The sequence below is a fragment of the Typha latifolia genome, chromosome 9 (assembly GCF_019914945.1).
Source record: "Typha latifolia isolate L0001 chromosome 9, TyphaL0001v2, whole genome shotgun sequence".
Classification (NCBI taxonomy): Eukaryota; Viridiplantae; Streptophyta; class Magnoliopsida; order Poales; family Typhaceae; genus Typha; species Typha latifolia.
This window is the reverse complement of record NC_133094.1, coordinates 10314263-10340071: the sequence shown is the minus strand read 5'-3', so window position 1 is coordinate 10340071 and position 25809 is coordinate 10314263. Positions and strand designations below refer to the sequence as shown.

Sequence of the window (25809 nt, the reverse complement as noted above, 5' to 3'; positions counted from 1 at the left end):
TAACCCTTTATCACTTCTTCCTCCTCTCTGTAACAACCAAGCATACTTGGAAGCTTCCTTCTCCCATCCCATCTTGTTCAAAGCACTAAACCATCTATCATACTCATCATCATCTCCCATAACCCTAACCAATTAAGAATAATGAATACAAACAAAAATATCTCAATCAGAAGGTTTTTTTTACACAACTTTCGATCTACTAACTCTGTCAACGAGATTCTGGTTGCGTTGGATTCCTAACTTCCATAGGAACAACATATATAAATTTCAGATCGTTTCAACAGTTGGATTGATCCAAATTGCCTTCGCAAGTTCCGTGTTGAGTTCTATCTAGATTATCAAATTGGATAGAAAATTATCTTCACCAAAAGCGATTGTAACAAATAATTAAAAAATGTTTGTAACGTGATGATGCTAACATTGTGATATTGTAGAAATACTATGATATTCATATTCATGCATTTTCTGTTATTAGCATTTGTGTTATTATTTCATGATGATAGAATCCATGCTTTATACATATTTTGTACCTTAGTTGTGTTGATCATACCATAGATGATATTAGACATTGCACCATTTGTATATTTCATCAAGTAGTCAGATTCTATCTCAGTAGTGTCATTTTACTTACTCAGCTAGGGTTAGAGGTTAGTCTTGGAGGACAATAAGATAAAGTGATTGTTGGGTTTGCGCAGCGTAATCACTTGTCATTTATGAATGTCAAATATTTATGATCTTAAAAATGATGATTGTGATATAGGATTTATAGCTATAGTGGTACTCGATGACGTAGTGTTTAGAAATTCTTTTTTGAGCTGAGAGCGAGCTCATGATCTTATAGGGTATAGAATGATGAGTGAGATGACACTGAGTTTACGATCGGGTCCTTAGTCTAAAGCTCATAGATTATTGGTAGCATCGCCATGTAACGAAAGACTGGATCTTAATGGATTGTGTCAGCAAAGTTACTCTTTTGCTTACGATGCCTTATTACGTGTTTAAGTCATCAAGGGATTCTACCGATTGCTTGTTCGAGAATTGAACTTCAAGGCAGGACTAGGTATAACTGAGCCCTATATAAGACCTCCAAAATGCTCATTTCATTAGTTGTCCATTTGAATTTTATGTTAAAAAAATGTCACATTATTAATTTTAAGACTATTTTATCTTTATTTAATAAGAGAGAGAAATTGGGGGCAAAGTACTCATTTGATATTTTTTGTTTACCCCTATTAGACATGATCATCGGGCGAGTCGGGCCGGGCCAACTGGGTTGGCCACTGTGTTCGCCAACTCGCCCGCGAGTGGGTTGAGACGGGCTTGAATAATCTAGCTTGTTATCGCTCGTTGGCCGTGAGAGAATCAGCTGGCCGAGCTAGCACGGATTTTTAGATTTTTTTTTTACCGTCAGCTTATTTTTCTAAATATTTATGTTCCTCTTTTTTTTTAAAAAAAAAAGATAATATGTTAAAAAGATTTAAATGAGCGGGCTTTCGTGTGGGCCGAACAGTCGGACTTCTAGATCGGGCTTTCGAGTTGGGCCGATGGATGGGCTACTGGCCCAGGCCGGGCTCAAAATGGGTCCGACCGGGTTTAGCCCAGTCCAAACTGGGTTGGTTCGGACCGGGCACGGGCGAGCTGGGCTATTTGATCGGGTCTAACCCCGTCGAAGGGATGGATGATATTAGGCTTAACGTTGTGTTTACGTTAATATGAGCAATAGCTTGGGATGTTTAGATGTAATTAACTCTAGCGAGTATGGATAAAAACATGGCACAATTGCATCATAAATTTGATCGGGACTTATTCCCGTTTTACTATCGAGGGGTTATGCTTGGATAAACCCCCAAATCCATCCCGCTATTCCTTCTCTCTCCCCCTCTCGTTATCTTCGTTCTGTGGCTATGGGCTACTCAACCTTCCTCTCTTTCCCTCCGTCATCCCCCCTCTCTCTCTTAGAGTTTGGCTCTCTCTCTCCTCCGCTGCAATGGCAACACTATCCAAGATCTCCACCACCACCACCACTACCACGACGGCTTCTTCTGCAGTGCTCTCCTCCTTCCGTCGCCTCCACTCCCTCCCCTTCCTTAACCGTCACCCTCACAAGTCCTTCTCGAGATCTCTCCGCACCACCATCTCTTGCAAGGCTATGGAGATGTCGAAGGTAGAAGGAGGAGAGCCGAAGGCGGCGGCAGAGACCGGTGGCGATGGTGGTGGGGAGAATTGGGTCCCGGTGGTTCCCTTGGCTGCGCTGCCGAAGGGGGAGAGGCGTGTGATCGTACAAGATGGAGAGACGATTTTGTTGTTGTGGTATAAAGATGAGATCTTTGCGATCGAGAATCGGTCCCCGGCCGAGGGGGCCTATAGTGAAGGACTTCTCAATGCAAAGCTCACTCAGGTGTCTACTCTTTTTCCGATTCCTTTTCTTCTATGTTTTGGAAGTGGTTATTGCTCACTCAGGTGTCTACTCTTTTTCCGATTCCCTTTCTTCTATGTTTTGGAAGTGGTTATTGATTTTTCTTATGATGGAATGATGTGTTTGCGATGGAAAAGTAAATTGTTTTGATTTTGAAAATGTAGATAATTGCTTATATTTGAGGTACGATTAAATGTATGATGATGGAAGTTGTAGACTGAGGCATTTCTTGGCCGTTGGGAAGGACCAATATAGCTTGCCTTGTTATAAATGGGACATTAATTTATTGTCTAGTGCTCTGTGTTTTTCTTTTTCTTTTTTGATATGGGTGTTGCAGAAAGAATGAATTAAGCGATCTGAGTCAGAAATTCTGATTTGGCGAGCTTTACTTTGTTTATTGGGTAATTTAATGTTAACTTTGCCTGTTTGAAGTCAGCTAGAATAGGACATTGAGTCGTGTAATTGGTGTAGTACTTCATATATTATACAATCTAGATTCGTTCTCCATTTGATTCTCTTGTCTATCTCGTTTATATTCCTGTGATCTGTATGAGATTACTGGTGAAGCTATGAATATGGTTGGTGGATGTCTGAACATCTAATGATCTAATTCAAAGATAAATTCAAAGATGGCTGTATTATTTGTCATGTCGCTCTTGATCTAATTCAAAGAGAATTTTTTCTCTTGATCTAGATATTCCGCTGGTTGTTTAACTAACAAATTTGGAGGCCTTTTGAAGATAAAAAAATCTAATATTGCATGTTATCTTTTTCTCCTAGGATGGATGTATTATTTGCCCGACAACGGATAGTACATTTGATCTTCGGACTGGAGCAATAAAGGATTGGTACCCAAAAAACCCTGTTTTGAGGTTTCTCACACCAGTTTTGAGGACACTATTTGTGTACCCCGTGAAAACAGATGACGAAAACCTATATATTAGCATGAGGGGAGGTACTCGTGCATCTGCAGAGATTGTTTTCAGTGGCAGAGCTCAACCTGGAGTGACTGCATCTGATGTTAATGTGGAAGAGGTCTCTCTCTCTCTCTCTCTCTCTCTCTCTCTCTACATGTACATTAAAAGCACCAGCATGAGAATATATCAAGGCCAACTAGAAATCAGATTCCAAGGGCTTGATTTTGGTGCTTAGTTCCTATGTTTTTTTTTGCATCTTTAACATCTGAACTTTAGATACTGCCCTTCCTAAACTTACTCTTTTGTGTTCTATTTTGCATGAAACATAATTCTTTGAGTTGGAACTTTCTGCTATACTTCTTTGATATGGTTTGAAAAGAAAAATAATTATTCTTAGTCACATCTGATGAATCGAAGTATATATGCAAATGATTTTCACTACAGTGAACACTTCCTGATCTTGTGGCAACATGAAAAGACATTTGTTTTGTTATTTTGATATCTGACAAATTCATTATTAAGTCAAAGAATGCATGGATGATCGAAAATGTGGAAACTTTTGTACTTTTGTTGTTCTTACTTCTAGAGGGTTTCTGTAGAGAAATGTTGGCGTGGCATTTTTGAAGTCCATCCTATTTGATAGGGCTTAACTGAGACTTATATTATGTGCAAGCCACATTGCTGATTTAATATCAATATCTCTCCTCTATGAAGTCATTCCATTTCATATACTCTTTATTTTTCCATTCTTTGGAGACGAGTCAGCATATCAAAGTTCTTTGAGTGGTTGTCCCTAAGAAGTACGAACATGGACGTGGGGTATGGATATGATATGATACTAAAAAAACTATAAATATGCGGATATATCTATAAAAACCCTAGGCATAATTCCTAACCCTTTGCTTAAGTAAAAGATGTAGAATAATAATCAACGAATAAAATAAAGATGAGTACCAAGATTTTTATGTGGAAAGACTCCAAATTAGATAAAAAATTTCGGATATAAACTCGGATCGCAACCAATCACTAAAGCTTGTGGCAGTTAGTAAGAAGCTTACAGATTAACCGTTGATTTTTACGACTTAATTCGTACCAATTTTACTCTCTAGACTCGCAACACACTTGCTTTCCGTGATAGATTATCAAATCTCAGTGACTATCAACGTTGATCTTGCCATCTCAATGACCTTCTTGACGTAATTCTTTCAGATCTAATGTGGATACATTGCGATTAGAACAATTTAGCACATTTCTAAGGATAAATGATCTCTAATGGCCTCCAAAATGTGATCTCAAAGTATGATCTTTAGATAATGATCGATGGCATTTATACCTCTTAGAGATAATATTAATATTTCTCTAGAGATAAGATAAATATATCTTAGAGAAAATATAAAATATCTTAGAGATAAGATAAATATCTCTTAAAGATAAAGTAAATATTTCTTGTAATCAATATCGACCTCACATCCTGACCCCTATATATCTTATAGAGATAATGCCAAATCTAAGTCAAAACAGATCTCACGGAATCCCAAATTTTGCAAAATTCTATGACAGCATTCGAACGGTCAAAATTGCATTTTTGTATATGTGAACGCGCTACAAACTTTTCAGAATGCGTTCGAACGCCTGCAAATGCCTGTGAACTCAAGGCGTTGCAAATGTGCTGACTTAAATGCTTCAAATTTTGAGAATCTTCAAACCAAATCCTATCAAACCTTGTAGATATACTTTATATATATATATATATATATATATAAACATTTAGAATATTTTGTATACATTTGCCAATACTAAAAACCTAACATATATGATATGATATGGACATTGGGGTACAAAAGGTCTTAGAAAAATAGCACATGACATGGCGAAATAAATAAATAAAAATATTATATATATATATATATATATTATTGAGACATCTAAAAAAATATTTTGCTTACTTATAATGGTATATAGACAAGTATGGGTAATATATTAATGAGAGAAAATCATACTGTGTATAATACCGTAGATATTTTAACAAGTCACAATGATAATACTAATATATGTCCTGAGAGTGTCCAAAATTATTGTCTATTTTTTTAAACATCAGATACTTCTTAGAAGTTTCTGATACGTGCACAAGGAGTGTCCAACGAGTATCACTTCCTGGCAAGTGTTGTACATGGACATGACATGTTAGTTGAAGTGTTCGTACTTCCTAGGATTGTCCCAACAACAATTTTGAACATGTATGGATATGAATTAGAGACATCCTAAAAAAATAAAGATAAAAAACAGATAACTTTAACTTCAGAAGAGATCTGAAATTTTATGGTAGACCGACGATAAAGAATATTCTAATGTTAGAAGAGGTTTTGACACATTCACTTAAATATAACAATGCCTTTAGCAAACAAGCCACCTAAATGTTTCATAATGCATCATAATAGATTTCAGAAGTAGGTTAGTTTCATTTTTGTCCTCTGGATAGAAGCGTGGCCTGTCAGAATTAGAAGATTCCTGATCTCTATATTTATATCATCTATTTATATGATAGCCCGGATCCATATCTATTTCTGACTGCTACTAAAGCTAATTCTCTGATATTGTGGTATGCACAATGGAGAGGAACTTAGTTGATCTCTTATTTCTAGTTGTCAATTGCTTTCCAGCCTTTTTAAGAGGTTCGAAGTTGGTGCCAGACAACACTATAATGTGGATTCATAGGTCTAATTGGCTGGAGTTGTGATTGGGTTATTTTCTCGTAGCTTGTCTTTTGCAATTGAGGAGCAACTCCCAAAGTTGAGGGCAGAGATAAGACAGACATCCTAATTCATGAGGTTTGCACCAATGTGGCTCTAGAGAGGGCATACAGTATTACCCTGTTAAGATATTTAGTGCAGGAAGTTATGTTCATCTAGAAGGTAAATTGAATGGCAGAAGGAAGTGACACTTAAGCTTGCAAGTATCTCTGAGTTATTATAACTTGAAAAAGATTGATTTAGAAGGGTATATTATACATGTTAGAGATAGGTTTATTGAATTGAATTCTGGAACAGCCTAATCTATGATTTGTTCTCCTTAGGACCTTACATCCTAATTGTGGCTTGAAGGTCTTGTGTAAAGTCCTATCTCTCTCTCTCTCTCTCTCTCTCTCTGGCTGATGCGTTTGTACAATGCACATAGAGAATAGTGCTGCAAAAACTTAATTCTAATTCCAAAATTTGCAAGACTTAAGAAAAGGTATACAACTGCATATTTCTCATTAAAGCTTGCAAATGATGTTCTCATTCTAGCTGCTTTGAGCTATAATTATTTTTTGCTTTGATGAATTTCAGGTGAGAATGATAGTTGATGAAGATCTTGGAGGCTTTGGTTTCACAGGGAAAAATGAACTTATAAATGGGAAAGCAGCTATAATTGGCTTCCTATTATTGATAGATTTTGAGCTTTTAACTGGTAAAGGTCTTCTTAAGGGGACAGGTTTCTTGGACTTCATCTATGCAGCATCAAAGGCTGTCAGCTCTCTATAGATGTACACTCATTTCATTTTAAGGTTTGCTGGAAGATATCTGTGAACTTTAAGAAGGATTTTTTTCTTCTTCCTCCAAGCATGCCTTCTAATTCATACACTTTGAAAAGAAGTGTATTGTAAAGTTCTTCTGTAATTTCCTTTGTTGATGAAAAGTTCTGTAATTTGAAACCCACATGTTTGGCTGCACATCTAACAGTATCGAGAATTACTTGTTGGCCAACTTTCTTTCTTAGTTATGATTATTGTAACCACATCGTTGGAACATCGGAAAAAGTAGATTCTACTTACTCTGCCTTTGGTTTGAGGCAGTGATTTGAATCTTTAGGAGGCCAAAAGAACAGTTGTTGAACATGTTACTGATGCAAGGTTGATTAGAGTTGCTAATTGAAATTGGTGATATATGGAACCTTCACAGTAATCGCCAGAGAATGACTGCAGAAGTACTGGGTTTACCTGTTTTTATTGTTGAGATGATGTTTATGAACTGGAATTAGCTGAGACCTGACTGCTATTCGTACAGGAATCAGAAATTGACAATTAAGTTGTCAATGTATTGAAAGCTAAACCATTTCTGAAGCAATGAGGATAAAGAGGAATGCATGACATGGAGATTATTCATTCTGGCTTGCACTCCCAACCTGAGTTTTACCATCTTGAATGATGATAGAGATGCTCGAAGAGCTCTTAAAAAGTGGTGGCAGCTCTACTTTGTAATGTTGACAAAATAATGTCATTTAAGAGAAAGCAAGGAAAACAAAGAGAGCTCAAATTAGTTTGCTTCTGTTGTGAAACATTTCCTGTAGCTTTCTATGTTATTTTTTGGTTTATTCTTTTTTTTCCTTCATTGTGTTTTGGCAGTTAGAAGACACTCTGTTTCTTAGAAATCCTCTGCTACACCTATATAATGTCTCGTTCTCTGCTCCTTGTAACCTTTCAGCATCTTGAATCAAAGCTGAAATCTTTCAGTACCCTGTAAACTTTTGCATAAAAGATTTGGAGGTTTGTAACAATCATACCTATCACTGAACCATCTGAGCTAGAGCTAATTGCCAGAAACTGTATTCAGATTCATCAATATTAAATAAGAGATTTGGTAAGCAATTTAGATCAATTTTCAGCTTTTCCTTCTTTTGTCCTTCAATTATGTGGCACCATTATTTTAACTTTGGTTTAATACGGACAATATTAAGTTATCACTTTTCTTAGGAAAAAAAAAAGTTTCATACTAATCCGGTTTGACTAGGAAGGATCGAGGCATACGGGATATTTTTTGTTAGAGAGAATTGAAAACTTAATAGTGTCGAAGTCGAACAATTTCGGTTGAGGTTCGAATTCGAGAACACATACAATATGAATGCCCTAACCATAATCACTGTCTCATTGGCATGAGGCATACAAAATATTGATTAAAAAAAGGCATTCATATTTTAGCAATGAGCATGTAGATGTTTTGTGATCCTTTTCTGGTTTCTTAACACTATTTTGTTGTCCTTCATATTTTAGGTCGTTTGATTATTTGATGTGCCTTAGGTGCACGATAATTCTATCAAAAAGGATAAGGATATTTATTATTTTGAGTGTGTCCCAAAGGGTTACATAATCTGCGCCACGTTACTATTACATTTCATGATTGTAAGAATTAAATCACTAAACTATAATATTTTCTTCAAAAAGTTCGCCAAGTATAATGCGATTTTACTATTTTGTCACATGTTTATTTCACCTTAAACACGAGACAAATAAGTTATTAAACTGGTGGATCACTAGGGCTGTAAATAAGTTTGAACAAGTCGGCTTTAGCTCAAGCTCAACTAAAATTACTTTCAAACCTAAAAAATTATTTCAGCTTAGCTCGGCTCAACTTGACTCAAGTCAAGCCTAAATCAAACATCTTTTTAAATCGAGCTAGACCGAGCTAGATCAAGCTCGATCCAAACTAGAAAAGTTTCAAGCCAAGCTAGATTGAGCCTGAACTAAATCCAAATTTGAAAAGAGCATGTTTTCAAGCCGAGCTGGATCGAGTCGGAGCTTAAGCCTATTTTAGGTCGAGTCTAAACGAGCTGACTTTGAGGCTCGAAATTAATTTTAAGCCCAAAATATTATTTAGGCTTAGCTTAGTTGGATTCTAGTGAGTCAAACTCGAGCCTATGCGAAGCTAAGCCTCTTAAATTGTCGATTGATTCAGCAACTTATGTGTAAAATTAAATGTTGCCCATTAGACTATTGAGTATTAGGAGTAGAAATTTTCTATGCAAGTCTTTGAATGAACTGTGACAATCTTTTAGATATAAGTAATGATGATTTATAGTTGAAAGTCACTATCTAATTAGTGGTTTAGTAATTCACATGGTCTCGTATTTAAGAAATAATTGAGAGGGCTAATTTGGTAAAGAAAAAAACTTTAATTATAATAATAACTAAAATCCAATTCCAAAACGAGAAAAAACTAAAAATAGAAACCACTTCACAAAAGAAGTTGGCGCGCACGTAACAATGATCTGTCCCTCTTCCACCGTTGCACGAGAATGGTCGTGCTCTCCTCTCTCTCTCTCTCTCTCTCTCTCTCTCTCTCTCTCGTCTCAGTTGCGTGTGCGGCAGCGCAGCACATCGAAATCCTTCGGCCCAGCTCAAATTTAGCTCTGTGGTGGTCGAGAATCCTTCTCTCCTTCGGTTTCTCACTTCGACCTCGTTGGAATTTTCCTTCCTTACTTTTCCTCAAACAAAAACCATTCTAATATCTTTTTTTTTTCCTTCTTTTTTTGGGTTTCTCCGTGTTTTGCTCCGCACCATTCGCAGAAACAGAAAGGGGGAGCTGTGGGTAACGCGAGATGAGGTTCCATTGTTTCGGAAATTTGAAGAAAAGTAACCCAAGAGGCGAAGCCCAAATCATTGTTTTCCGGCAATCGCTGCGCAAGGTGGGATTTTGATCCTTCTCCGGTGTTCGGGCTCAGGGTTTTGATCCTTCTCCTTGGAGGAACGTAAATGATCTAAAGCCGCCTGGTTATGAAATAGGAATCGCTTTATCTCTTTCGGTCAGTTTGGGAAAAGGGTTTGATTTGGCTGAGTAAAGAAAAAGCTTGCAATTTTGCGAAGAATTTGAGATAGGTTTCACATTGATTCACCCTTCCTGGGGCTGTGAAGGTTTGAGGTGATGGTGTTTGCGCAAATGCTGCTTTGATAGCTACCTTAGGAAATGGGCTGCATTTGCTCCAAAGGTATTGCCTCAGATGAAAATGTCGAGAATCTGCGCAAGGCCTCCTTTTCAAACAAGTCATTGAAGCGGCTTGTTACGCTATCTAAGAAAGAGGAGCCTGTTGCACCAAGTGCGGATCTTGCCGCAGGGAGAATATCCGGGCCTAATTCAAGGGTGAAAGAAAATGGGGTTGTCGCGGTATCTTTAACGACAAATGAGCAGGAGAGGAAAGTGGTGGTATCAGTTGATAGGACCAGGAAGGCAGTTGGGCACCAGAGACGAGCTACTGTCGATGCTGGGGCTAATAGTAAAGAGCCTGATGTGAGAGCTGTCAATGCAAATGATGCTGAACCCAGTTTAGGAAATGTTGATCTACCCACTGGTTTCTCAGGAGAGCATGTGATAGCAGGTTGGCCTTCTTGGCTCACTTCTGTGGCAGGGGAAGTGGTAAATGGTTGGCTACCACGGAGAGCAGATACGTTTGAGAAATTGGAAAAGGTAAATTCTCTAACCACAGCTTGTATGTAGAATTATCTACAGTTTGCAAAGTGCAAACTTACTTGAATCAATCTAAGGATGTCTAAAACCAAATAAGAAAATGTATATCGATTTGCTTTGACCTACTATTAGAACCCTTCCATGCTGGGTTGAACCATGCTTATTTAATATGAATAGTGTCAAGAATTCTTTCTTTGAGTAATTACTGAAGACGATTGTATAAAGATTACTATTAGGTCAGCAAGAGGGAATTCTTACATAAACTTAGACCATCTTACTTTCAGCACACACTAGTTTCTGAGTACACTATTACAATATTATCAGTAAAAATGATTGCAAGTGTACAATAGATCATTTAATTTAGAATGCATTTGACTTCATTTTTTGCAAGGCAAACATGGAACACAAATTTTCTATTTAAAATGACAGTTGCCCTGCTTTTTCATGTATTCCTTTTGCTATCTGATTCAATTTCCAACTTGTGATGGCAAAATTAAGATGTTATGATGTTGGGTGCTGATAGAAACACATGGAAGGCTTTACAGGGAAGGCCTTGATCTTTACTTGCAGATGTCTTTGAATCAACTTCTATTTAGTGCACACAAAAGCAGAAGGCACCTTTTTTAGCTGTGAAGGCACCATGGTTATTACGGCATGTGGGGTTCTCTATCTAAATTTTTATATGTTTGACGAGGGTCAAGTGATCAACCAATATGGCTAGAATAGTAAGCTAGTTTTTCGCATCTATCATTTAAATAAAACATGCTAGACTAGTTGATGGTCATTGAATTTCTTCTTCTAAGTCATAGAGTTACCATATTACTAATAATTTGTTTCCTTAAAAATATGTACTGCATTCCCTTGAATAACTAACCATTTGATATGTTTTTTTATCATTCAAAACTCTTGCAGATTGGACAAGGAACATACAGTAATGTATTTAAAGCCCGTGATCTTGAAACTGACAAAATTGTTGCACTCAAGAAAGTGCGGTTTGTTAATATGGATCCTGAAAGTGTACGCTTTATGGCAAGAGAAATCCAGATATTAAGAAAACTTGATCATCCAAATGTTATAAAGCTTGAAGGCATAGTTACATCCCGGATGTCATGCAGCTTGTATCTGGTATTTGAGTATATGGAGCATGATCTTGCTGGACTTGCAGCAACTCCAGGCCTAAAGTTCACCGAAGCACAGGTATTTTATATGATAAATACATTATATTATTAATAACCTTCAATAATTCCTTCTAATAGTCCTCTTTTCTATCATTTATACATACTCATTATGACCACCTTACACGTAACTATTAGGTCAAGTGTTACATGCAACAGCTACTTCATGGGCTTGATCACTGCCACAGTCATGGCATTCTACATCGAGATATCAAGGGTTCAAATCTTCTTATTGATAATAACGGCATCCTTAAAATAGCAGATTTTGGTCTAGCAACCTTCTTTAGCCCTGATCAGGAACAACCATTGACAAGTCGTGTTGTAACACTGTGGTATCGACCTCCAGAACTTTTGCTGGGTGCTACAGAGTATGGTATTGCAGTTGACTTGTGGAGTTCTGGTTGCATCCTTGCAGAATTGCTTGCAGGCAAGCCAATCATGCCAGGACGAACTGAGGTATAGCCCTTTGAAGATTATATTATAGATCTCCTCAGAAATGTATAGAATAGTGAACGGCTTAGGATTAGGGAAACACTAGTAGGATTGCTGAATTTTGTATTCTGAAGACTAAACTTAATGCATACTTTTTCCTACTTCACATTTAGATTATCTGTAAGAAAATCCTACTGGAATGCAATAGTCTTTTTCATATTTTTATTTTTTAATTTTGGGTCACTAGACAACCCAGATAGACACTTTACATATGCTTTTCTTTCGAGTGCTTACAGTAACTTGATAAACTACCATTAAATCTCTGGTACGATCAATAAATGTCCACTGTCTGAGACTTGATCATTAATGATGATTTGATCAGAAGAAACACATTTCTCTAATTATAAGGTCCTTTTCTCTAGCGTCATGCACATTTCTCTTGCAAATACTAATTCTGCCATATTTTCATTATCATAAAAAAATATGCCAGTTTACTACCACAATAATTGCATGCTTTTATGCTTCTTGCATGCGACACTTTAATGGGTTCTTCATTCTGATGAGTGATGACTATGACTGTTGTCCTTTGGCTTATATTTTAACTGTCCTTGGCCACTATACAATGTCCAGGTGGAGCAACTCCACAAAATTTTCAAGCTCTGTGGATCACCATCAGATGAATACTGGAGGAAATCTAAGTTGCCGCATGCAACAATTTTCAAACCCCAACACCAATACAGGCGCTGTGTTGCTGAGACATTTAAGGATTTTCCTCCATCAGCTTTAGCTCTTCTGGATTCCCTACTTGCAATAGAACCAGCAGCTCGTGGAACGGCATCTTCTGCTCTTCAGAGTGAAGTAAGTTATTGGCCTTTTCCTTTCTGTTGATTGGAGAACAGGGTTTGCTGTCATTTGGTATCTCCTAGTCAATAAATTCTGGTTCCTGGTTGAGGTCATGTCTACAGCTTGTAATGGAAATAAATATTCTCAAAGTTCTATTGACTAAAATGTTATGTCTTCCATGGTACTCTGTTTTCTATATCCTCTCTTATCCATATAAATGCATATATACATATCAATATACTTACGGATAACTTTTAAATATTATTGTTTACAATTCAGACAAAGGCCAATATCTCTTAAAAAGTAAAATTATTTTGCAATAGGTCTTTTAATCCTTTAAAAAAAAATTTCTTCATTTGTGTTTCATTTTGCAGAATCTGTATGTTTTTCCCCTTTCTTTTAACCTTTTCTTCATTTTACTGTTTTACTAACAAATAGTTTTAAATTTGCAGTTTTTCAGAACAAAGCCACTTGCCTGTGATCCATCAAGTTTGCCTAAATATCCACCAAGCAAGGAGTATGATGCTAAACTTCGCGAGGAGGAAGCTAGGAGGTATTTTATCTTATATCTATCTAACACAGTCATTTCCCAAGTTTAGTGATCCCTCATTATCTGTGAATAGACTTTTATATAAAGGAAAGTCCATAAATAGTTGGATCTTGACATTGTTCTCTGTCATATTAACAGGCAAAAGAAAACTGGGAAAAAAGAGTCCAAAGCGGTGCCAGTTTCAGATGCCAATGCAGAACTGCAGGTATATTTTTATTGTCTAATTATCACGAGGAATCGCCTCTGATTAATATTTCATGATTAGCTCTATAAGGATTATGTTATAGAAAAATATTTTATGTTATCCTGCTCTGTGAGTGAAATGCAATATACAGCAAATAATTCCTTATAAAGTCTTATATGAACCAAATAGATTTAAATTTGCTTTTCCACCATTATTCTTCTTATTGTTGTCATATAGTAGGTTCACACAATCACAAATTGCTTTGTGGCATACTGAGTAAAATTGCTTGGCACCTCAAGTAAATCACGTGGACGAAACGGACAATTTAATCAACGTATATAAGGAACATCCTAATTTATATGCAAGAAGGCAGAACAAAGAAGCTAGAGCAATGGGTTATAGAAATTATCTGTGAAGTCAACAGACAATGGTTGACGTTTTCATTTGCACGAAATAGAGTGAATACAAGATTATCTGTGAGGTTTCCAAGTACAACTGGATGATAATTAGGATCTCAACATATCTTGTATATTGTATTGTCAGGATTCGGGACAATGTAAAACTCACTGTCACTGTTGGATCAATTTGGTGAAATTAACTAGCGGAAAACTGATATACGTGAGTTATGCTTTCAAAGTGTAAAAAGTTTAAACTAATAAACAGTGGGAAATTTGCAGGACTTTAGAGTTGTTTAATATTTTTATGTGATAAGTTTTTCTTTTGTTTTCTGACCTTCCCAACAGAAACGACATGGACAGCAAAATGCGAAAAGCAGCAGTGAGAAGTATACTCCACAAGAGGATAGTGGATCAGGGTTCCGAATTGAGCCTCCTGGACTACCAGCAGCAATGCAGACTTCTGGATTTGGATCGACATGGCATAAGAAGGGAAATCATGATGATCATCGAACAGTTCCGGGCCGCTCTTACAGTTCAGTTAGGGTGTCAAATGGCCCTCAGCTCAGGACGCAGAGATCACATATGCCTCAGTCGGGTGTTACTATTGAATTATACAATTCTTCTGGTTCGGCAGCTGCTAGAAGCACTGCCAACTCCAGATACAATAGGCTTGATGTTGCTGAGACTTCTGAGAAGCATGTGCTGGATAGACCTGCCTCTTCTCACAAGAAAGATTTAGGAATCAAGGACACAACTGTGGTAAGTAATAACCATGTTACGTTTCTTATCAGGTTAAAAATGTAAATGCAGTTGCTCATGTGGGCTGAAGCTGTACATCTAAATGCACTATAATTACTGCCTATAGAATATGCAAATTGATCTTTGGAACTTATGATCAAGCTCAGCTTCAAAGAATCCTTGAGTCTAGCATATAGGATTAAGCTCAAGCTATTTACTCAACCTTTCTCACAGATTAAATAATAGGAATAAGGGATCTTTAAGTATTTATGTGTTAATTCCTTTTGGTGTGGACTGCTTCGTGTTGCTAATATATATGCCTGTTTTTATAAACTTAGGGCTATGGAGGTAAGAACCAAAGAATCCACTATTCTGGACCACTGATGCCTCCAGGTGGGAATCTTGATGACATGCTTAAAGAGCATGAGAGACAGATCCAACAGGCGGTTCGCAAAGCACGCCTTGAAAAGGACAAGACAAAGAAAAATTTCTTTTGAGAAGATTCAATCCAAAATATTCACATGTCCATAGAAGAAACGGCAGTTAAATGAGGTTCTACAGGGAGATTTCATTGATTCATCATTGAAAGGAAAATAGCACTACGGCAAACTGTTGGCAAATGAGAATCATCCACACCCATGGCTGCAACCAGTAAGCCGTTTTCCGCATTGCTGAGGATTGATACCAAGTAATTTTGTTTCTACAACTCTGGAGAATCTCCTCATTGTTCAAGACTCATCCCTATCGATAATTGTATTGCCTCATCTTCTCATCTTGTAAATTAAATCCATCTTCGAGGTTGTGCATATTGTAAGATACCTGAGTTGGCTTCTTTAGCAGAACTGTCAGGCGAAAAATATATAATGAGTGCATCTAGGCAATTTTTGGACCGCAAGTATACAAAGCAAGGAAGCTGCTCATGGAAAGCAAAAGAAAACGAAGTTTTTGTCCAGTTTTACAGCAACATGTGTATTTATTCCATCTTTTGAGATATGGATAAACGCAATAAATGTCAGCGTAATCTGTACATAATATTATTTGATGACTTCTCATTAATAGTTCAACTGTCAGATCATTCATTTGTTGTCCATTTTTTGCTTAGTTCCATGAACACTCTTGGTTTAATCTTTTTATTGTCAAGATTTTGCCACTTCAGGAGCTTCCTTGAAGATAAGCATTTGCACGATTAACTGCTTGGAGATTCACAATTATCTTCAAACATGCATGAAATTTGGATCAAAAAGAGAAATGAGAGGCAGAAAAGAGCAACTAATGAGAGATTGGAATTGTCTTGATTACATAGATCTCATATAATTTGTTTCAATTTGCTGAAAGTTGTCCTCCTGCAAGATATCTCTCACACTACAAAATCAGAAGCTATTCTAATCAGAGAGTGACATGGCCTTAGAAAACCTTTCTAGAATTAATACAACAGAACTCATTTTTGGCAGAAGCTATAAAACTTGGAGCTCCGAAAAATAAAAAAATAAAAGAAATTAGCTACAATTTTGTTGCTAAAACTATTCTCATTGAACATATTTATGTAACCTAAATTCTTTCATATGATCCATTTTAATTACTGCATAGTATCTCATGCTGATGATGGAACATATGCACCATGATGGAAGCTCAGAATGCAAGATACATAGTTGGTCAGTCTCTTATTGGCCTACTTAGATAATAAAGTTTCAATTGAAACATTTTAACAAAAATTAATAGGTTGATCTTATCTGATGTTCTTGAGGTCCTTGTGAAAGTAAAGATGAAAACCAAAAATCTACTAATTAGGATCAGGCCATTGAAATTGATATTCATCCTATTTAATTTTTTGAAAAATAGCCACTTCTATGTCTCTAAAAGTGACTCCATCTCAAAGAGAGAAAGTGGTTCGAAAATCAAGTATGATCCTAAGAGAATAATCTTTCTTTTTAGATACCTTTCTGTCATCTTTGGTATACTGAAATACTTTTAGGATCAGAATGAGCATCCACCAACATCTTGTTCTAATTTTAGAATTGCATGTAACATGACTACTAATTAACAATGTAACTAGGGTCATACACAAACAAGTTTGACAAGAAAATTAAATATTTTTTTCCCCTCCGGTGGAGATATCATCGTCGCCGGTGAACGACGGTGGTGGCGGCGGCGGATGCTTCCGCTTGTGCGGCGGCTTCGGCTCGACATAGCCGCAGAGCCCATAGAGGCACGGCGACGGGAACGGGCACCGGCGGCCGCAGTCGCCGCAGTGGAAAGGGTTCACCATCACGTTGACGCAGAACCCGCGGCAGCACTTCCACCGGAACGGACACCGGATGCCGCAAAACCCGCAGTTATATTCGTCGGACGTGACGTCGACGCACTGGTTCCGGCAACACAGCCGCCGCGTGCGCGGCGGCTGCCCTCGCCGGCATATCCACGGCTGATACCGGCAGCCGGCCTGCCGCGGCCGCCGACCAAGGCTCACTTTAGTCAGCCAAGGGGAGGTGGTCGAGTTGAGCCAAGAGTGCCCATCATCCTTCTCTTGCATTGCATGCAAACGTACAATGAAGAGTAACAGCACAAAGATTACTACAAGAAGAGTAGATGTTTGAGAACCCATTTGGCTTCTCAATCGGTCTGTTTACTTAACTAGATCTGGATGTCTGGAAGTCTAAATATGGTAAGAATTCGACCGTTATGCCAAGTTTTCCCGGGTAAAATAAACGTCCTTCATGCTTTCCTCGGCAATTGAAGCAAGAGATCACTCGTGTTTCTTCATATAAATTACGTTGTTTTCTTTTAATTATAGTATATTTATCTGAATAAGAAATAGAAGGAGAACACGATTTACGTGAGGTAATTAAAGTAGTTACTTACCCTTTTTTTTTTTTTTTTCTTTTCACAAAGGTTACAATTTTTTTTCACCCATCACGATAAACGAGTTCATTTGCCTAACTCTATTATTATATAGATCGTATTGTTTACGTTAAATCTAGTTATAATTAGTTTATTTAAAGATAGGGTGTAATAGTAATAAAAGCAGAATGTAGTATGTTTTAAGTTAATTTTATTTTAGACTTTTATTTATTTATCATTAGAAAGCATTGGTGTTCTTGAAGCATGATTCAGGATCCTGTTGTACTGTGAAAAAGGGAAGCATTTGATAGTTTAATCATCTGTTAATTTATATATAAGGTAAAATGCTAATCCCACTCTTCCAAATGATTTTTTTTTAAAAAAAAGTTTAATAATTTGAAATTGTTTAATAGTGATATTTGCAATATCGTAATTGTCATGGAAATAGTCATACTCTTGTTAATCATGATTAAATTAAACTTAGATTTAAAAACGAAAATATTATGTTGTTCCATGAAGAAATTTTTTAAAATAATTTAAAAGTTCTCCAATATTTTACCCAATATCATTGCAGCACAAAAATATCTTATTTATGTGAGACAAAAATGGTTGATAAATATTTTACACTCTAAATTTTAAAATAAAATATGTTTTAATTAATTAGTCAATTATATATATTTATTAATTTTAATAATAATAATTTGTTAGGAATATTTTGTTTTAAAACTAACTATAATGACAATTCTGAGAGATTACTTTAATAGCAACTATTATATAAAAAACTATATAATGCCAATTATGCATAAAATATAATAATAATAATAATAATAATAATAATAATAATAATAAACTGCTCAAAGTGAATCAATCTCCACCGCTCGTGCCATACGAAGAAACCGAGGAGGAGTTGAAAGACAAGAACACCATGCTATCTTTTCCTTCTTCCCTCCCTCTCCAATCCACCCAAAGCATCAACCTTTCTCCTTCCAATCCAAAAGGAACCGATTTTTCCATATCTAGGCTGCAATTCCCATCTGGGTTTTCGAGAATCTCCACGAAAAGGACCGGGTGGAGCATTTCCACAAACAGATTACGTGCATCTTCTCCAGGAACAGAGCATGATGCCAAGGAGACAAGCCAAGGATCCGAGGAGAAACCCATCCTTCCGTCGAGTTCAGGAAGCCCAGCGAACAGTTTCTTGTCTCTCCTTTGCCCCCTCCTCAAGTTCTTCGGTGTAAAGAGCTCTCTTCACTTTCCTTTCTTTTTTTTTTTCTCGGATTAGTTCTTTGTATGCCTTGCACTAATGGCAATCGATCAATCACATTATTCTGACGCATCTGTGATTTTAAGTGGAAGTTGATGAAAAGTGCTAGAGATTTATGATACCATGTTTCTCTTGGCTACAGGGAGGAGATCCTTCTCAGGAACGTAACGAGTTTCTAGAGGTAGTCTCAGCTGAATTCCTTCATGATGTTTCCATTTACATGAGATTACAATCCAGAGAGACAATAATCTTGTTATCGATCTACAATCTTTTGTTTCGACTTTGCATGCTCCGTATTAGCCGATATTCTCAAATTAAATGAGTGATTGCCTTCTAACAGGTCGCAACATCTTCAGTGTCTAGTTTAGCCAGACTTCCATGGGGATCAAAAGTTGTTACTCAGAATGGAAGCAACTTGATTTCTGCAACAAATATACCAAACTTGCAACTGTATGAGTTTGGTAATATCTCTTGTTCCTTTTAGCCCTTTTTTTTTATATATAGGATTCTTTTGTTAATAGTGATAAAGAGCCAGTTCTTATATTTAGTCCTAGCTTTTGTTTACTGTGACAGCAACTATATGAAATCAGTGTACTATCAAACTGAACCAATGATCTTTTTATTTTGGTATCTATATTAACAGTAGGAAAGTGATGAAAAAAGAACAGCTTCTAAAGTAGATGAGTGGTTAGAGATAGTAGTAAAGTATTTTGCAATGAATAGTCATTTTTATTTTATGATTGTTAATTGGAGGAGAAACTCATCATTCAAGCCATGAATTCACTATGGGTTGACATGGCTAGTTATCCCCCCATTGTTTGAAAGGTTTCAACAGTAACTTCAGCTTATGACCTTATGCTAGTTTTCTGTATGTTTAATTGTACTTAACCTAACCATGCTGGAGCTTCCGTACAAGGAGTGAATTAATAAAATCATGCCCTGCTATTAGAGTTATCATTTAGAATTTGGTCACATCATTGCACAAAATCATTACAGAAATCTATCATTTGGACTAGAGCATTTCAATTTTTTTTGTGTGCTTATTTCAACTCTTTGAATACAGGTTCAAGAAAATTTATTGACATGCTTTTCAAAGTCTTTAGCAACATAGGAAAATTTTAGTACTATTTGCATTCTCATATTTTTCTTGATCATTGTTAACCAGCCATAGATTTACCTTTCTTCCTTTTAAATATTTTTGTTTATCCTAGCCCATCTCATTCCGGAAGTTCTGTAGAAAGAGCTTTTAGTTCTTTATGCTCAATCTACTCAAAAAAACTGTTGGGAAAAAACCTCTTCTATGCCAATTACTCATTTGCATACTGGTCTCTCATTATATGCCACAACTCAACTTTTATATCTTATACCTTATTTTCTTTTCTCATATCATTTGCCTTATGTAATTATTCAATACTGGCTCTTTGTTATAAGTAGTGAATACATAGACATAGAAGGAAAAGGTTATAAACTTATAATATCACATTCATGTGAAATAGCACCAAATTTAGTCTCCGGTTTTCATTTGACTGTGTGCATTACTTCCATGTTGATCCTATTATGTTTAATCTTGAGGCCATGCTGCTATTGGGCTTCCAATAATTTGCATCTGACATTCTAATACTATATGTCAACAGAGGCATGCCCCTTTTGTAGGAGAGTCCGGGAAGCCCTGACTGAGCTGGATCTCTCTGTAGAGGTACCATACTACATGCTCAAGGTTTTCTAGTTTTCCAAATAAGATAAAGAGGTACAGAACTATTCGTGTGCGATCTATCTGTACAAACAAAAAAGCTAATAATCTTTTAGGGATAATTTCACTTAGATTTTATAAACTTTTTTTTTTGGTACATATAGACCCCTAAACTATTGAAGACCTCTCAAATCTTTATTCCGTTAGTTTTTCAATAAATTTTTACATCCATAAGTTGTCACGTGATTCACATGTAACTAACTTTCTGATTTTACCCTTATTTTTTAGGGAAGAAAGAAATAAAAATATTAATATACCAAATATCATTATAAGTAGAGGGGCATTTCTGTCTTTTCACTTTTTCATTGACGACGCCAGAGGTCTCAGAGGTTCCCAATAGTTTAGGGGTCTATGTATACCAAAAGAGAGCCTAAGTAGAATTATCTTAATCTTCTATACTAGTTTAGTTCTATTTGATGGACCTCTTATTGGAGTGAAAATTTTGAATTATACCTGCCAAGCATGCTTTATCTATCTATAAACAAATCAAGAATTAATTGTCTGTTGAAAAGATGAATGCCCTTCTACTAGTGGATTATTCTGATTTCATTCGTAATGTAATTTAGTCATTGTAAAATTTCCAGGTTTATCCCTGCCCAAAAGGATCACTAAGACATAGAGAAATGGTACGAAAGATCGGTGGAAAGGAGCAGTATGTATTCCTTAATGGTTTATTGAGTGATATATCCACTTAATTATTGTGAGCACTGCATTCATATTTATTGTCAGGTTAATGCTTGGTGTATCCATGCCATATATTCTTCACAATCTATTTATTAGTGTAGACCAAAATGTATTATTTTCTCTAGATGTCTTTCTTTGTGTTTATGTCATGCATCTGAGCTTTTACTTCAAGTTAACTGCAGTAGTTCTGATGCAGGTTTCCCTTTCTTGTCGACCTAATTACTGGAATCTCAATGTATGAAAGTGGTAAGCTCATGTTGTAATGTGCTTTTAGTCATCTACTCAATGGGAGTAGATCTTAATTGAATTTTCTTTTACCTATGCCAGGATACACTATTGTCTGTTCGATGGTTTTTGGACTTTGGATATACCTTCATCATGCTTAACTAAGTTAATTTATATTTACTATTCTTTCCTTTGAACCATTGTTACATTTCGGATCTGAAGAATGTGACTTTGAAGGTTTCTCAGAATTGGAAAATCTTGTATTTTTACCTCCTAAAATTTCGCTGAACTTGTTGGAGGACAACTTTCAAAGGAAATGCCATTTTGTTACTATAGCCAGACTATCTTTGTGCTATACTAGTTAGATCTGTGTCTCATATGCGAGCAGTTATTATGGAAGACTCAACACGCAAAAAACACTCATCATTCTCTTCCTAGAAAAAAGCTTTAAGTATATATTTTTGCTAGCTCACGAAAGAATGACTTTGTGGGGGCACACAACACCTATGACCTTTGGGTCTGTGATGAATTCCATGAACCAGACTCAGATGTCTTTGACATAGGACATATTGCATATGTATAGGGAAAAACACATTCACTTCCTAGAAAAAGCTTTAACTATATATTTTGCTAGCTCACGAAAGAATGACTTTGCGGAGACACCTGACACCGATGACCTTTGGGTCCCTGATGAATTCCATGGACCAGACTCAGATTTTTTGACATAGGACCCATTGCATATGTATAGGAACTGTGTATGTGCCATATGAAAGGAGCTAATCTGAGAAGCTTTTGCATGTATTCTCTTTGTGATTCTTCTATAGTCAAATCTTCTTGTTGTCGTGAATGTGGCTTTGATCTTATTGTTATAAAAATGACAGCTCCTTGATACTTATTCTACATGTCCAGGAGATATTGTAAAATACTTATTCAGTCAATACGGTGAAGGAAGAAAACCCTCTTTTGGGCTCTTGGGAAGGTACTACAACTTAGCATTAGTTCTTAAAGATTTTCTGTTCTAGTGTTGATGGAGGTACTGAGCCAAAAATAATTAGAACACAGCAGCATTTAGTTTTAAATTCCTCTGACCTTGTAGCATCGCTATTTTCTATTTCTTCTTTTGTAAGCGAGAGCTCTGTTTTTCCTTGTAGTAGATTTTGGAAGCAAGAGCTGTGATGCAGTAAAATATAAAATGACAGCTTTTGGAGGCTACTGCCATACAATTAATATTCATATGCAAAGTTTATAGCGCCTTTAATTGCACATAGTATATAATGACAACTCAAATAAAACCATTGAAGTGATAACTTTTTGCAGGGCTTTGTCTAATAGATGACCTCTTTGGGAGAATTGGAGGTACTTGATATAATAACTAATCTCTGTTCTCTTATTATCATTTTGTGGTTGTCATTAAAAAACATAGATTAAGATAGTACTGAAACCCAATTAGTTGTGCAATAAGGCTAACCTTCAGCATTCTAGTGAGAGAAATATATTTAAATTTTAAAATCCCAGTGCTCCATTTAAAATTATTGGTGTATCTGCTAGCTATGTAGCAGAACTTTTCTACACAATTTAGCTGTGCTACTAGTATGGTTTAACATATGGTTTTTGTTCTGACATCATCATGACTATTGAAGCATAGAATTGTCGTCAGGGTTTCTTAAATAGCTGAAAGTTTTGTGAACTAAATGATTGTCAGTTGTCTAGAGAATGCACAATTCTGAAGCATGTGATTCTGTATTTTGCAGCACACTGTTCACAGGTTGGGTACCTACGCTCCTTCGAGCAGGCAGAGGAATGACATTGTGGAGTAAAGCTGGAGTAGAACCTTCAAAGAAGATGGAGCTCTTTTCATATGAGAACAATTATGTGAGCTTCATTTATAATTTCACATCTTAAGTGAGAGTGCAACCTGACTTCTATGGTTCTACCTTGCTTTTCTGTTTCTTAAGCATGCAAGAATTGTTCGTGAGGCACTTTGTGAATTGGAGCTTCCTTACATCCTCCAAAATGTTGGAGAGGGGTCATCAAAATCTGAGATTCTCTTCAGGATATCTGGTTCCAAGAAGGTAATACATCTATTTAATGATTCTCATCCATAGGGTTGTAGATAAGCCAAACCTAAGAGAGCCGACTTTGGCTCAGGCTCGGCTCGAAATTAATTTCGAGCCGAAATTTCTGTGCAGGCTCCAGTCAGCACAATCTGAGCCAAGTTGCAGTCGAACTCGAGCCGAGCCCGAGCCTTAAACGAGCCTATTTACAAGCCTTAAATGAGCCGAGTTCAATTTGAGCCAAGCTCATCAAGCCTTAAATGAGCCTATTTTCAAGCCGATTTCGCTTCAGCTCGATCTAATAATATAAATTATACATAGTTATTAATATATATAATTAATTAGAGCTTATTGAGTGTTAGTCGGCTCCGACTTCAGTTAAAGCTTGGCTTGAAATTAATTTTTAGCCTAAATTAGCAGGCTAGGCTCAGCTCTGCTTAATTCAAGCCTATCTCGAGCTGAGCCTGACAGCCCTACTCTTCCATCCATATGTTGTAGTCTAGCTAAGATAAGGTTGTAGTCCAGTGAATATAGACTCTAAGAGCATTTGGTCATATAAGTTTTGTCATTGTAATAAAGGCAATATATGTGATTTAGAATTTTTCAGATAATAAGGGCAACCAAGTACCTGAGATTCCTGCAAATGCAGGTCCTCAGGAGGGGAAGATGTATGCTTCCTTGACCTCATGATTAAAGGCTGTTTGGGAATAGAGCAATAAGATTAAACATTAATAAGCACTTTGCCTAAACCACAAATCCTTGTCTATTTCATAATATCCATCTTTGTTAACTTGCTTTATTTTGTTGATTAAATCTTCCTGCATTTAGCATACTTGAAGACTAGCAGAATGAAGTTGTTGAATAGAGCTTATGGTGGAACCTTGACAGACAACAGATTTTCCCAAGAATAACCCTCTAGTGATCAAGTGTCAGTTGTATATCTATTTCATATTTACTGAAATTTGGCTTTTCCTGGAAACTGGGATCCGTAGTGATTGGTTTGACACTTCACGTGTCCTTGTATGGACAAAATTATAGGTCTTTGTGGCAATGGCGAATATGGTGAAGCTATTGCTTTACTTGCAAAGTAAAGTAGCAATAATACTAGATCCATTGAACCTTTTAGGATACAGAGCTGCTAACTACAAATTTGACTTTCATATTGGTATTTTATAATATGACCATCAACATCAGACTCAAAAGTAAAAACATGCTTGTCACTTGGTCTTGGCAATAACTGTAGCTTCTTCTGTTGCAGGTGCCTTATCTTATAGACCCTAATACTGGATTTCAAGCGGGGGATTACAAGAAAATAGTGTCCTACTTGTTCCAAACATACTCCCCTGGTGGCTAGTCTCTCTCTGTTCCAAATTTTAGCTACTGTTAACTGCTGGACCTGTATATCAGCTTGAGTACTTTTTGAAGCCCATGCCCATTAATCCAGGTGTTTGCAAATTCCAATTAGGCGGACAGCAAGCAGTGCAAAGATATAATTGTAAATTTATGTCAACAGTTTCTTTTCTTTAATTTTGAAAACCCTACCAATTTATTGGCAGAATGATTGTATAGAATGAGACAAACGGCCTTGCTTTCTGCACAATGATGTTCAGACTAACATTGCCAGTATAATACAGTGAGTGTAATGTCTAGAATGGTAACCTGATTACCACATGTCAGATCCTTGGTTGCCCTATCCATGAGATGCCTTTAGTAGTAAGCATGGAACTTCTATATAACTTGATACAATTTTATTTTTGAATGATATGTCAAACAAAACATTGTGGATTGCACAGTTCATGGGGAACTTTAACCACATTTCTCCAGCAATGGCTGATAGTTATCTGACTACCCCAAAAAGGAATTCACTCAAATATTCCGGCATTAAGTTGACTATTCAATGCCTTTTGCATGCTTCTGCTACTGTACCAACTACTAGATTTACTGAAGATTGCAGCAAGAATAAGAAAGTCAGAACTTTGACCTGAAGATTACCAGCGGAAAGAATCAGCACATTTGGCAAAATGCAATATTTCAAGACAGGCCTCCTGAAAGGTGGAAGACAATGCAAATTTTGCAATGGCAAAAATCATGCAGAATATTAATGCAATTGCAATCTTTTGCAGATTA

General features: G+C 36.5%; 3 protein-coding genes across 3 annotated transcripts; all 3 read left to right on the top strand.

Moving 5' to 3' along the window:
• The first annotated feature begins 1882 nt into the window (after positions 1–1882).
• On the top strand, positions 1883–7076 carry LOC140794583 (uncharacterized). Its single transcript, XM_073146668.1, has 3 exons — positions 1883–2398; positions 3197–3451; positions 6660–7076. Exons 1-3 carry the CDS (start codon positions 1988–1990, stop codon positions 6852–6854), a joined length of 861 nt encoding a protein of 286 aa, XP_073002769.1. The 5' UTR covers positions 1883–1987; the 3' UTR covers positions 6855–7076.
• Positions 7077–9349: 2273 nt separating this feature from the next.
• On the top strand, positions 9350–15955 carry LOC140794669 (probable serine/threonine-protein kinase At1g09600). The gene is made up of 9 exons (XM_073146794.1): positions 9350–9526; positions 9653–10547; positions 11460–11744; positions 11861–12178; positions 12785–13012; positions 13450–13550; positions 13686–13752; positions 14475–14888; positions 15206–15955. Exons 2-9 carry the CDS (start codon positions 10050–10052, stop codon positions 15362–15364), a joined length of 2070 nt encoding a protein of 689 aa, XP_073002895.1. The 5' UTR covers positions 9350–9526; positions 9653–10049; the 3' UTR covers positions 15365–15955.
• A 2625-nt stretch (positions 15956–18580) lies between these two features.
• LOC140794603 (uncharacterized) lies at positions 18581–25379 on the top strand. The gene is made up of 10 exons (XM_073146696.1): positions 18581–18939; positions 19112–19150; positions 19310–19430; positions 20604–20665; positions 21304–21371; positions 21600–21649; positions 22538–22607; positions 23380–23500; positions 23584–23700; positions 24941–25379. Exons 1-10 carry the CDS (start codon positions 18631–18633, stop codon positions 25034–25036), a joined length of 1053 nt encoding a protein of 350 aa, XP_073002797.1. The 5' UTR covers positions 18581–18630; the 3' UTR covers positions 25037–25379.
• The last annotated feature ends 430 nt before the right edge of the window (positions 25380–25809 follow it).